At 44.3% G+C, this 12,925-nt stretch overlaps 1 protein-coding gene across 1 annotated transcript; it reads right to left on the bottom strand.

Annotated features, from left to right (window-relative positions):
• Positions 1–1,315: 1,315 nt before the first annotated feature.
• On the bottom strand, positions 1,316–10,553 carry DLAT (dihydrolipoamide S-acetyltransferase). The gene is made up of 14 exons (XM_050910965.1): positions 10,308–10,553; positions 9,653–9,754; positions 9,181–9,305; positions 8,906–9,062; positions 7,613–7,739; positions 7,054–7,238; positions 6,371–6,533; positions 6,072–6,139; positions 5,207–5,299; positions 5,006–5,113; positions 4,329–4,444; positions 3,879–4,041; positions 3,579–3,715; positions 1,316–2,762 (listed from the first exon to the last, which is right to left on the bottom strand). Exons 1-14 carry the CDS (start codon positions 10,551–10,553, stop codon positions 2,633–2,635), a joined length of 1,920 nt encoding a protein of 639 aa, XP_050766922.1. The 3' UTR covers positions 1,316–2,632.
• Between the last annotated feature and the right edge of the window lie 2,372 nt (positions 10,554–12,925).

Consider the following 12,925-nt stretch of genomic DNA (forward strand, 5'->3'; position numbering starts at 1 on the left):
TACTGGATTCACGTGGTTAGAGCAGCTCTCACATGTATTTAATGCTGGAACAACCAGCAGAGGTGTGTCATAGGCACTGTGTCACTTGTTCTACAAGTTGCCCTGCATACTGTTGCTGTTCTCTTTAGGACAATCCCTGCTGATCTTAACTGGAATAGGCTTTGTAGTCTTTTCAGTCACTGACTATGCTTGACCTCACTTCTTACCGGTTTGGTAATTGCTGAATGAGACCATAAAACAACAAACCTATTCTGTACTATTCAAAACAGCATACAGAGCTTCAAAGCTCAGGAACGCTTAGTGTGAAGCTAGCAACCAAAACCAATCTTGGAGCACTTCAACTAGGAAAACTATCTGCATTAGTTTACACTAATACACAAAATATAAAGTAATACAAAGCAACACAAAACAACTTCAAGGATTACTAAGCATTACTAGAATCAATTGGGAAAAGGACAAACAAAAGTTTAAGTGATCTTAGTTTCATGATTGATTTGGTAGTATGTCATTCTTACGGCTTCTATGACACATTTGCATTACAACCATGTTTCTGTACCAATATTCATCAGATCAGAAATGGAAACAGACAAATTGGTTTTGAGCTGCAACTTTAAAATACAGGCTAACAAAAGAGCAGTAACTCCTAGCTTTCCCCCTTCTTTGTTTCAAAGAAACTTAGAAGGCTGCATTGAAATACTGTTCAGTGGTTATAGTTGCAAGTTCAAGCTGAAATTCTATCACTGCATGAGCTGAGCTGGGCTGCTGCAGGATGCAAGCAGTACCAGAAGTCAGCATCAGCACTCCAAGCACACGCACTGGATAGGATTTTTTGAGTTGCAAGTGTTCCAGAGTCTGACAGTCATTCAGAGAACGCTTCCGTAGGATAAAACTATTTAGTGTTCTTACTGCAGGAAAAAAGTGAAAGGTCTCTGTAGCCAGAATTTGAGGTTCTGGTGAACACTACAGCAAGGAAGCCAGGAAGTTCACTGCTGCATGATAGTAATAAAGCATGTATTATTTTGGAACATTTGTGATTACAATTTAAGGTTAATAGGGTGAGTTTCACTATCAGACTGAAAGGCTAAACAGCTCTGATTGTGCTATAGCAGTACAGTAAGCCACAAACAACTCAACAGAAGAGCACTGGAACATGTTTTAGTAGTTGTCAATTCCAAACATTTAATAGAACGTAGGTTCGCTAGAGCAAGTCTGGAACCAAAATATTTTAGATCATTAAAGAAAAACCAAAACCTTAATGCACCTTTTTGCTTAAGCCAGGCATGAAAACCAGGTATCACAGCAACCAGACATTAAATAGTTCCCACAAAAATATTTAATTTCCACAGTATCTTCTTTCAATATCTTTAGTGAATTTTGCAGAACTTTACAGGAGACAGTACTTAATGCAATATACAGAATAACAGATCAGCTTTAACTTTTTCTTTGTTTTTTTTTTTAAACTTCTCCCCCCCTATTTAATTCTCCTGGTCACTTTGTAATTACTACACAGTGTCCTTTTTACATTAACATTTCCATGTGGAAAGTGGGATTTAAGAGTGTTCAGCACTGCACCCCTTTCAGGATACAATGACTGGGGTAACTGGACACAAGTCCAATGAACTATTGAAGCATTTTACATACAATATATACATGGATAGAACATTCTGCAGCTTACTGAGGCTGGGACAACATAGACAATTCAGGGAAGAACCGCAGTACCAGTGACTAACTCAGAGCTTCCTATGTTAGAATGCCTGAAAAAAAAAATTCCAAACATTCGAGTCATCACATGATTAATGTCCACTGATGGGATTATTAGCATGTGTGATTTGCCTATATTGGGTTCCAACACACAGATTCTCTTGAACATTCTGCAAAACAGTTACTTCCATGGTATCATAGTCTGATATTAACTTAGCAAGAGGAACAGCAATGAAAGAATTTTCATATAAAAAGCACATGTAAGTGAAAGTCCATGAGAAGACAGCACATTCCCTGTGGTATCTGAGAGCTGTGACCCCACAGATATCAGTGCTCTTTCACCTTACTTTAAAGTGCTCAAAAGGGATGACATAGCCGAGAAGGTCCAAACCAGTGCCAAATTCCAAGAGAGATTTGGAATGCTAGCACTTGGCCTCTGCTTCAGTCCCTTAGTGCATCTGTCATACTCGCCCGCCCCAGCAGAACAGGATAATAAGGGAATTCACCTTCTACTAACTTGCACGTTTCAGTTACCATCTCATCTGAACTCCTGTGAAGAGATGTTTATAATTAAAATTTCTGAGAACACTGAGGTCATGAAATTGCTTGCTATGCACCCCCCTGTTCACTCTAGAAGCAGATGGCAGTACGCATACTGCCTGGATCATTTTTAAATCTGGGATGCTTAACTCTGTTTTGGAAGAGTTTGCAAGTTAACTAACTGTATAAAAATACAGTATAGCTGTAATATTGCTCTGAAAAGCACTTTTGCAAACTTTTTCTGTACAGACTGGTAATAACATTACCAGATAATATAATACATATTTAAAATAAAAAAGGAACTCTCTTAGTAAGTCTGAACACTAAAGTCTAGATAGCTTGTTTAAAACAAAACAGTGTGACCCAGGAAAATTTTGCTTGCATGGTTAAATTATAGCAGCATGGTTACTGGCTTTTCAAGGAAATTCTTGAATTCAGCAAGCCACTGTGCTCCAACTGCTCCATCTACAACACGATGGTCACAGCTAAGTGTAACGGACATCACACTGGCCACATCAAATCTGAAAGGAAAAAAAAAAGAAAAAAAAGGGTTAACACAATTGTCTGCAAGTCAGTGCCACTAACAAAGCGAAAGAGCTTTTATCAGAGAACCAGCAATAGCAGTTGGTGCCTGGTAACAGATGTTTCTCCCTGTGGACTTCTAAAAAAGATTACACTGGAGAGCAGATCATATCCATTCCTCTTCTACAATTAAGAAACACATTTGTATGTTCCCTTTAGGACAGGAAGCTCATCTTTGTATCACAAGAACAGCCCCACACGATCAAAGAAAAACAGACGTTTTACCCAGTAACCTCCAGTTTCCCCACATGTCAGCGATAGATACCTAGGACTGTTAACAAGTTTAAATAATCCTAAATGTTCTCCTGGGTCTATGCTAGTTCAAGCTCCAAGAAAGGCAATAGTATATACAGGCCACTTGAATTATAATCCATCCCTTAGGTTCTCCTTAAATGTAAATTTAAGCAAGTTGGTAAAGAGGAACAGGTGCCTAAACTGTTGTGGATCCCAGACTCTTTTCCACAGCTTAACCCTACCCCTCAAAGAAAGAAACAGCCTTTCCTTAACTTGCAAAGAAGTTGCAAGAATAAATGTATGGCAGACCATTCATCAGTCAATGCATTTCTCTTTAATGCCTGTGTGACCCTTTTATATAAGATCTCACTGTACTTCTTCAGAAGGTACTGAAAGCAGTACGTCAACAATTAATTTTTTTTTTTTTAAATTATAATCTAATGGAAGTGTTAGAAAACTAGCCCTTATTTCAAAGCTTGAATTCAGAAGCTCAGTATATGCAGAATCAGCTGAATACTTACCCTTTCTCATTATCAGCTGGCACTAGCCTTTTCTCTGAGGAACCAACTGCAAGGATGCAGGCTTGAGGTGGATTTATTATGGCAGAGAAATTCTTAATCCCATACATTCCTAAATTAGAAATTGTGAAAGTACCACCCTACGAGAAAAACACATTCATAGTCAAATTCACAAAAGCTGTTTCATGTGGAATATTAATGAACATGGCTGAAACATCACAAAATAGGCTTTGCTCATTCTGAACGGGGCTTCTGAACAGAAGTCAAGGGCAGTGATGTTTAACAGCAATCCGAGTTTCTCACCTGGAATTCATGAGGCTGAAGTTTACCTTCTCGGGCTTTAGTTGCCAAAGAAACCACATCCTTACTAATGGAAGCCAGGCCCTTTATATGTGCATTAAACACAATAGGGGTTATAAGCCCTGCAGGAGTACTAACTGCAACGCTAACATCCACTACGTGATTTCTGCAAGACACAAAGGAGATGCCAGTTACTCTAGCAAGATAACAGAGAAAAAAAAATTTCAGAACTGTTCAGACAACTCTAAATTAATATTAATTTTGCAACAATTATTTCACCTTGCAGACTAGCCTTAGATGCAAGGTTCTTAGCACTTTAACGAAAGCCCCTCAACCTTTGCATTATACCTGTTCCCCTCCCTCCTCAAAATCCCAGCAGAAGGTCTGCTATTTTGCTGTGAACTCTCTACTGAACAAAGAAAGTTTCTGGCTTCGACCGTACCATAAACTTACTGCCTAATAACTGTGTCCATCCATGAAGAATTTGCCTCGGGCACCTTCAAGCATGCCAGAGCAGAAGCTTTAATTATGAAGTCATTGACAGAAAGCTTAATGTTATCCGAGACCTCCTGTAAATAAAGAGATTTGAGGCGTCAGTTTGTCTCTTACACATTACCTCAATTAACTTGGTTAGTCACTGCCATGCAGCCTTGATTAGAAAAAATGTTAGAAAACAATCACACTACTTGTTAAGCATTAATATTTGAAGTGCCAAGATAATTTAGGAGGTGAATACATCTCCATAATTTAAGAAGGTACAATCTTTTTTAATGTATGTTTTTCCCCAAACTTGGCTTAGAATTATTATTTTGCTTAAATTTTCTACCGTTTTTACTCTTAAAAACCTTTTTACCCCTTTGCCCTACTTTCCAGCTGTAAGAATTGAACAACACCAAGCAGAGTACAAAGCAGCCCTCTTAGGGAAGTCAGAATCAGTGCACAGTACCCGGGTAAAAAGTCTCATTCTGCCACAGACAGTCCAGAACTGATCCACAACAGGTAGAAAAGGCACTGAAAAGACTATTTTTTCCAAGCCAAAATGGCATATTTTGAAAAAGCAGGGTGGGCAAACCTGTGAGAGAATGCAGCTTTCCCCACTCACACACTCTCATCATGCCTAAATGCTTTACCTGATTGAGTTCTTTCCTTAGCACCAGTACTTCTCCCATGTTTATATCAACAGAAAGGTAGTAATGAGGTATTGTTTGTTTAGACTGCATCAACCGCTGAGCAATGACCTGTGCATATACAACAGAAGCGATGAAAATAAATCAATTTGGAAAATTCATGACTGTAAATAATGATCTCAGAAAGGAATAAAATCTTCTTACCCTCCGAATGTTGCTGATAGGGATATCTGTGAAGATCCCCGCTGGTGCTGCTGCAACTGCAGCAGCTGCAGGAACTGCCTCTAGTGCTGGAGCCTGCAATCAGAGAAAGACAGCATAATTCACAGTACTATCCAAATATCAATTGTACAGAGTAATTCAGTATGTGGGACAAGTAACGAGGCTAAGTTGCCTCCTGCTTAAGAGCAGCAGATATTTCTACTCTCTAGCCTCACCTCTCCAGTACCCACTAGGTTCTTTGTAAGTCCTATATTCAATTATTAAATGTAGTACTTGAGTGATTTAGAAATGCAACACTGATATACACTGCTACGAAGCTCCCAGAATAGTAAGTCGTGCTAGATGGTTGTTTTACATACAGCAGAGAGGTATGCTAGAGGGCACTCTCAAACTGCACTCAGCCGTGTCCCTTCCAGCAATACACAAAGCAACACTTCCATCACCTCATATAAAAGACAAGCAATGGTATAAGAACAGATTTGTGGCAACAATGACAGCAGGCTGTTGGTTCCTAAGTCTGGCTTTCATTCTAATTGCCTCTTTTCAGCAATGTTAGATTAGCTGGGACTGGGCTTACCGCAATCCATAGCAATGTAGCAACCAAATGAAGGGCTGGGAGCACACAATTTTTTTTCTCAGTGAAATACCAAAGGGACAAATAAAGGAAGAAAACTTCGTCCATGTTTCCGACAGGTTAAGCTTTACAACCTAATAGTCACCATAGTCCACACGGCGTCATAACCCAACCAATCCAGCAAGAGCAGTTCCATATAGTAACTGCATTTCTACAGAGCATTTCTGTCACTATAATAAAATACCCATTCTCACAGATCTCGACCCTACTCACTGGAGCAACCTTTGGTGGCACAAATGACTCCACATCTTTCTTTGTGATTCTACCATCTGGTCCAGTACCTAAAAAGGTCAAAGAAAAACATAAGAGGATTTAAATTATTTGCAACAGGGCATTGCTTCTAAAGGTACCAGTTTTATTCAACAGAGAGAAGTCACTTAACACAACCTCTGGTGAGGAGAGCTGCATACTCAGGATGTTCCTGACAGGGAGGAAAGAAAAGAATAGGCAAGTATGTACCTAGAGGGACAGACACTTGATAGTGAGAGCAAGGAAGCAGAAGGGCAACCTACCTTTCACCTGGGCAAGGTCAATTCCTTTTTCTGCTGCCATTTTCTTTGCCAGGGGACTAACCAGGATCCTTCCTTTCTGGGGAGGTGGCCCAGCTGTGGGGACTGCTGGAGTGGAAGGAACAGCAGGCTGGGGAGGAGGAGCAGCAGCAGGAGTTGCCACCACCTTAACAGAAGAATCAAAGCCATTAGCTTCAGGATCATTCAGCAAAAGCTTTGAAGGTACAGTAAGAAAACAGGACCATCTAATTACCAGTCAAGAGAACAGCAAAAACAGTCACTCATCTGAAAGAATTTTCAGATTCGGAGAAGTCTCCCAGTGCCAGAAATTAAATCAGTAACTTCCTGGGAAGGAGGCCAACTAAGCTGCTGAACTATACACCAAAAAAAGGTGAAATAAATAACTTATGCTCCCAACTTTCAAAGATGAGGCATTAGAATTGGCACGAGCAACAGGCTGGAGAAGAGATCGTAATGAATGATTATGTCCTCCAGTTTTTGGAGAGCAAACTAGCCATCATTTCTTAGGTCACCTATCACCAACACACGTGTTAGCCTTGCATTCACAGAATCATAAACATTATTGTTGGAGCCAGGGCTTCACACTGTCAAACCAGCACAACAGTTCAGATCAGACCTCTTAACGGTCCCCGTAACTTCGCTCACATGCTAAGAATAGTCCTTACTAGTGGAGGAGGAGCAGGAGCTTGTGCCTTCATGTCAGTTACCGCAGTGTCTTGGTAGTCGGCAAAGGCTGGAATATCAGACTCTTTCTCCACAATGATGCAGAGAGCTGTTCCTAATGGCACATCTCTTGTTCCTTCAGGCACCAAGATTTTTGCCAAGTAGCCTTCCTCCTGCACTTCAAAGCCTGTAAGGGAAAGAAACAAAACTGGTTTGGTGCCTGATGCAGCTGAAGAGTTCCTCTAAATGCTGCTTCTAAGGACTTTGGTAGCTAAAGCCTTATCCTATATTTAGTAGGCAACAGAATCCTTTTCAGTGCAACTAGTAGGGAAACGTCTCCATGCAGTGTACATTACTAAGAAGGATTGATGAAGAAATAGAAGTGTTTTTAGGAGCTCCAGTGTTTAGCTCTCCAATGGAATGAGAAGTTAACAAAACTTGTTTTAGTTGCCTGACAGTTTCATGTCCCGAGCAGCTAGGAGAACAGTAGGCACAGAGGCTACTCTGGATCCTCCCCTTTTAAGGGCACCTCATCCATTCTTGGCTTTGGAGTTGACTCACCTATCGTGGCTTTATCTGTTTCAATTTCTGCCAGTAAGTCTCCCTCATTCAGTTTCTCCCCAACCTTCTTCTCCCATCTCTGCACTGTGCCCATTGTCATGGTAGGTGACAGGGCAGGGAGAGTGACCTGTGAAGCCAGAGAATACAAGAGAATCAGATTCTGGTAATCCAAAAGGAACAGGAACACAGTTTTAACTCCTGACTAAATTATGCCAACCTAAAGAAGTAGCCAGCCTTTAATGCACTCCTAGATCTGGCTCCATTACAGCAAAGCACAGTGCTGTCCCATATTGCTGGCTTCTTTTATCAAGGCGCAAGCAAGAAAGCAAGCAAAAGCAAAGAGCAAGAAATCTACCTATCAAAATAATTATTACCACCATCACATTGGGAGTGTCTTACAGCTGCTATCTGCAAGGCTAAAAGGAAGACTGAAGCAAGTCACTTTGTCTGTGACAAACAGGTTTGGCCCCTTTAAAAGCTATACAGACTTGTCTTCCAATAAGCACTCAAAGATGCTGTAGGTTTGCACACGCATATTGCTGTGCAACAAATACAGCATATGTGAGTACAGCTTCAGAGCAAAACTGGACAGATAAGGCAAGCAGTGGGAAGTAAGCAAGTTTAGTAGCTAAAACACATCAGATTAAGAGCCTTTAATTAATTCTTTGTTCAATTACTGACTTTGCATAACGTCTCAGACAAATCAGTTCCCACATGTATCAATGGTGGAATGAGGTTTAGTATTTCAAATTTTCTTTTTCAAAGGAATGCCACAGAAATACCCCGCTACAAAGTGCTCAAGTACAACAACAGTGGATGTACACTTCAATATCTAAGCAAGGTAAAAAGATTATCCACAAATACAACTCATTATTAGTCACCCACAAACACCTCTGATGTGTTCATCAGAGTATCACAGACTTGAATTCTGCTCTGACATGTAAGCAGGGCCTTCAGAACTTATTCACACTTAGCACAAGGTCTTTTTATACCAGAACTGTCCAAATAATGCAAATGTAGCTGGTTTTTTTAGACTGCATAACAATCCTGGAGACAAGTATCTCCTCTAGTAGTAGCTGGGATGCTAAAATAATTTTCTGAAAAAAAGCTTTCTGGGACCTCCCCAAACACCTGCTTTAAGCATGCAGCAATTCAAGCGGCACACACTCCTGCAATTACAGCTAGTAACTTCCCACTCCAGATAGTATTTATGACAAAATGCCCTGGGGCTAGCAATGCCAAAGACAGAAAAAGAGTGCAACAAGCCTTAAATCATCAGCAATGCTCTCTTACCTGCATATGAGGAGGATAAGAGCTGCCAGGAGCCTGAGGAGAAGGCTGAGTTAGTGGTGAGGGAGCTGCAGCTTGAGGGGGAGGCACTGAGGCTGCAGGGGGGGCAGACGCTGCAGAATCCAGAGTATAATTTTTAAAGGCATCAACATACTCAGGCCTAGAAGAAAACACAGAACCGCAAAACCAATCAGATGACTGTCTCTAAGCCTTTCACACAAAGCACCCAAGAAGCCCCAAGAGAGAAAATTCAAGTCAAGGGTTAGCAAAATACATACTTTTCTACTGTGATACATATTATGGCCCCAATAGGAACATCTCTTGTTCCTTCTGGCACCAGGATCTTGGCCAAGTAGCATTCCTCCAGGCTCTCAAAGCCAACTGTTGCTTTGTCTGTCTCCACCTTTGAGAGAGAACAGGATATCATTATGGCAATGGAAAAGACCAGCGAGCTCAGAGCCTTCTAGTCTGATAGTGTAGGGTCACAACACACACAGTTCTGGAAAAATCACCGTGACACCAGCTCTAGGAAAGTACGCTCTCAAACAGGTTAAGTGCTGCTCCTGCTCAGAAAGAGGAAAAGCAGCAATCAGCTTTGAAAGGCTGTTAGCCACTTGTTCCCAACAGCATCTGTTGGGATCTGTGATCTTGAACCCAAGATCTGCATTCAAGTGAGGGCAACCAGGGACAGAACCCAGGATGCACATGCAGCTTATTAGAAACGCAGCACAGCCTGTGCCCCCAGGATACCTCTGCTATGAGCTCCCCTTCACCGATCTTGTCACCCTCCTTCTTTTCCCAGCGTGCAATGGTGCCCATCTGCATCGTGGGGGACAGAGCTGGCAAGGCCACCTGCAAGGAATAGGGCAGTGTTACAATCCTGTCAGCCCTGACAGTAGGAACCCCACACATAGGGCAGAGATGGATCCTCAGCACAGGCTGGGACATGGGGGCACAAAGGAGAGCCTGTCTGCAAATCCCCAGCAGGTCCGGACTGCCTCCAACCTGCTGCTAAGACCCAAGGGCAAACCAATACTAGGGTGCTGAGATGGGGCTGACCAAGAAAGGGAGAAGCTACACCAGGGGTCCAAGAGAGATACAGGGAAAAAGGACTGGGGGTGAAGGAGGTGGTACCCGATGACGGTACAGGGACTCGGGGCAGGGTGGCAGCAAGGGTATGAGAACAGCAGGAGCGGGGAGAGGAGAACTGCAGTTCCCCGGGGCAAACTGAGCTGCCCTGCGAGGGGAAGCAAGAACCGAAGAAAGTGAAGGGCCTGCCCCCGAGGCGGGGGGGCGGGGATACGAGTCTGTCCTCCAGGGGACCCCAGTGGCTACAGGGACACGAACACCAGAGGGTATGGGGCGCACCCAGACTGCCTGGGATGGGGGGGGGGGGGCCTCTCACCTTCTGGTGTGCTGGGAGACTGCAGCAGCGGCACGGGACGAGCCGGGGCCAGGCAGGAGGCAGCAGGAGCCGGCCAGGCCGGTGCATGGGGCCGCGCCACACTGGGCCGCGGCACAGGGGCACAGCCCCGACCCTCACCGCCGCGCCGCGGCCGGCCCCAGCGGCACTGAGCGCTCGGCAGCTCCGCACCAGACCAGGAGCTCCCGCCGCGCCCCGGCCTACGCGTCGCGCCAACACCCGCCACATGCTGGAGCCGGAGCCGGAGCCGGAGCCGCGGCCCCGCCGCCGCCGCCGCTCGGTGACCTCCTCCGTCCGAGCACGGCGGCGCACAGCCCCGCACGACACTGCCGTAAAGCGCGGCGGACGGACGGACGGACGGCGGGGTGGGATCGGCGTGTAATGGCGTCGCGGGGGCTGCGAGGCCGCACTGCGCAGCGGCGGGACGGCCTGGGGGTGCGCGGGGCGGGGAGGCCGGTTATTACGCGGGGGCTGCAGCGGCCGTGGGAGCCAGCCCAGGCAGGGGAGGCTACCTGGGGGCTGTCCCTAGCGGCCCCCCCGTCTGCCCCAAGGCCGCAGCGCGTCCCCGGCGCGGTGTGCCCCCGCGGCCGGCAGAGCTACCGGAGGCTCCCTGGGGCACTCAGGAGACGGGCGCGTCCCTGCCCCTTCGTAATGCTGCATGCCGGCACGGCCCAGCGCTTCCGCAGCCTCGCGGCAGCCGAAGGGCTAGGGAAGCCTGGTTCGCAGAGGGTGCAGCCTCGTGGTTCACAGCAGTGACAGGAGCTTGTCCAGCAGTGAAAAAATTGGGCTGTAGCCAAACCCATACATCGTATCTTCGTGCAATACCCACCCAAAATTGCAACAGGCCCTCTTGGATTCTCCTTGTCACTATCACATGGCCTAACTTTTAGCAAGATCTCAGAAAGCTATACAAATCCAGAAGCTATTCTCTGCAGTGGTCGTGATGACAGCTTCTGTCCTGGATTCAGCAGCACGGGTTCCCCCAATCAAAGGCTTCCCCTACACTTTGAAAGTAACAGTGTTTTGCAAGGGGTTGGAAAGCACAAGGGTGAAGTGCTTAGCCAGCTAGCACCATACATAATAAAATCCCATGACATGCATTGCTGCTTTAGCCACGCTAAATGATTTAGGAGTGGCTGCTCCTAAGCATACAGGACTGGCTTTGACTGAGCTCAGCCAGTTGCAGCAGTTTACACACCCTTGGGGGTGGAAGCAGTGAAATTTGCTATCACCAAGGCAGCTGAGCAGAGCTTGTGTTTTAATTTTGTATTGTTCATGCCAGTTTTAAAAGTAAATGTAGATTTTACTAACACTCTCAGGCTGCTCTTCAGAGCATGTAATTCTAAGTCTGCTAATCTCGCAAGTCTCAGAAAATATATGCTTTCCTAAAACATTGTGGAAAAGTGATAGAAAAGGTTTTCTCCAGGATCAATGGGAGGCTAACCTTATGCACTCCAGGTGATCTATGCACTGTATGCCTATCTCTGCCTTCTCATTTCAAAGCCATCTTCCCCTTCACAAGACTGAACAGACTCAGTCTGCAAACCCCATTTTATTGAGATAACTAACTGCTTGGTCCACTAATCCAAGGCTTAACCAGTCAGGTATGACAGATAAAGCTTCACTTTCCTAGAGAACAGGCTTTAGAATAACTGCCCTAAGTGATGAATGCAAACATCAGTTTCTATGAAAATATAATTTTACACAGAGCATGTATGTTACACAAGCAAGTTACAAGTATAGGAATAGGAAAGTAAAGAAAGTTGGACAGAAATAAACAGATTCAAAACAGTGAAAAATACAAGTCCTGGATATGATATTAAGAGTGCATCCCCAGAATAAATCCACTGAAGTCAGTGTTATAGCAGTGCCAAACTGATTTAAAAGCAACTTCTTTTGCTTTTATCAGAGAGAAACATCTGACCAACGGCTTTTCCACCTGATACCTCTTATCCCCATGCCTAATATTCCTTACCTCCTCCAGACCCCTTTCTGTCAATGATGCAAAGGTAAAAAGTCTGAAGAAGGCTGCAGTGTCAATACAGAAATAAAGCTGAACCCAAACTGTGCATGGGATATAGCTTATCAGAGCAGCAGTCCTTCAGCTTCAGTGACAGCAATTCTACCTTCCCTATCAGAGGGGAGCTGCATATAGGAACCCAAGAACAGAGCATTGCTATCAGTTCTGTCTCATGGGATGTCTTCTTTTGTCCTAGCTTACATGTGATGTTAGCATGGATGAAAAGTACGTGACTGCCAGCCCCAAAAATCAAGCCTTTTGTCCAGTCTTGCTCCTTCTCAAATATAGCCCATTGTTGCTCTGGAGGGCGTGTGTTTCCATATAGGGTTCAGTCCTTGGCTCTCTGGTGGCAGTAAGCATATTAAATGTGACCATGGTTAGTTATCTGAACTGATCTAAGAACAAGAACACGCTGACTCCTGTATCAGCTAACAACTATTTTCTTCATGGGAAAACTGGATAGCTATGGGCAAGGCTGGATTGAAGACTTATCCATTAGAAGCTCTGATCGTATTAACAGCCTCCTATGTCTTCAGTGCTCCAAAACCAAACTGCTCATCTTTGAGTAGCAGACAGGGAT

Source organism: Gymnogyps californianus, chromosome 25 (genome assembly GCF_018139145.2).
Source record: "Gymnogyps californianus isolate 813 chromosome 25, ASM1813914v2, whole genome shotgun sequence".
NCBI classification, from domain to species: Eukaryota; Metazoa; Chordata; class Aves; order Accipitriformes; family Cathartidae; genus Gymnogyps; species Gymnogyps californianus.

What these genes read in the sequence shown, in the direction of transcription:
- DLAT (XM_050910965.1), bottom strand. Translation starts at nt 10,553, where the DNA reads ATGTGGCGGGTGTTGGCGCGACGCGTAGGCCGGGGCGCGGCGGGAGCT. An exon ending in CTCCTGCTCCTCCTCCACTA is followed by an intron (nt 6,534 to 7,053) that starts GTAAGGACTATT and finishes TCTTCTGTTAAG; the next exon opens with GTGGTGGCAACTCCTGCTGC. An exon ending in TGACCTTGCCCAGGTGAAAG is followed by an intron (nt 6,140 to 6,370) that starts GTAGGTTGCCCT and finishes TGACCTTTTTAG; the next exon opens with GTACTGGACCAGATGGTAGA.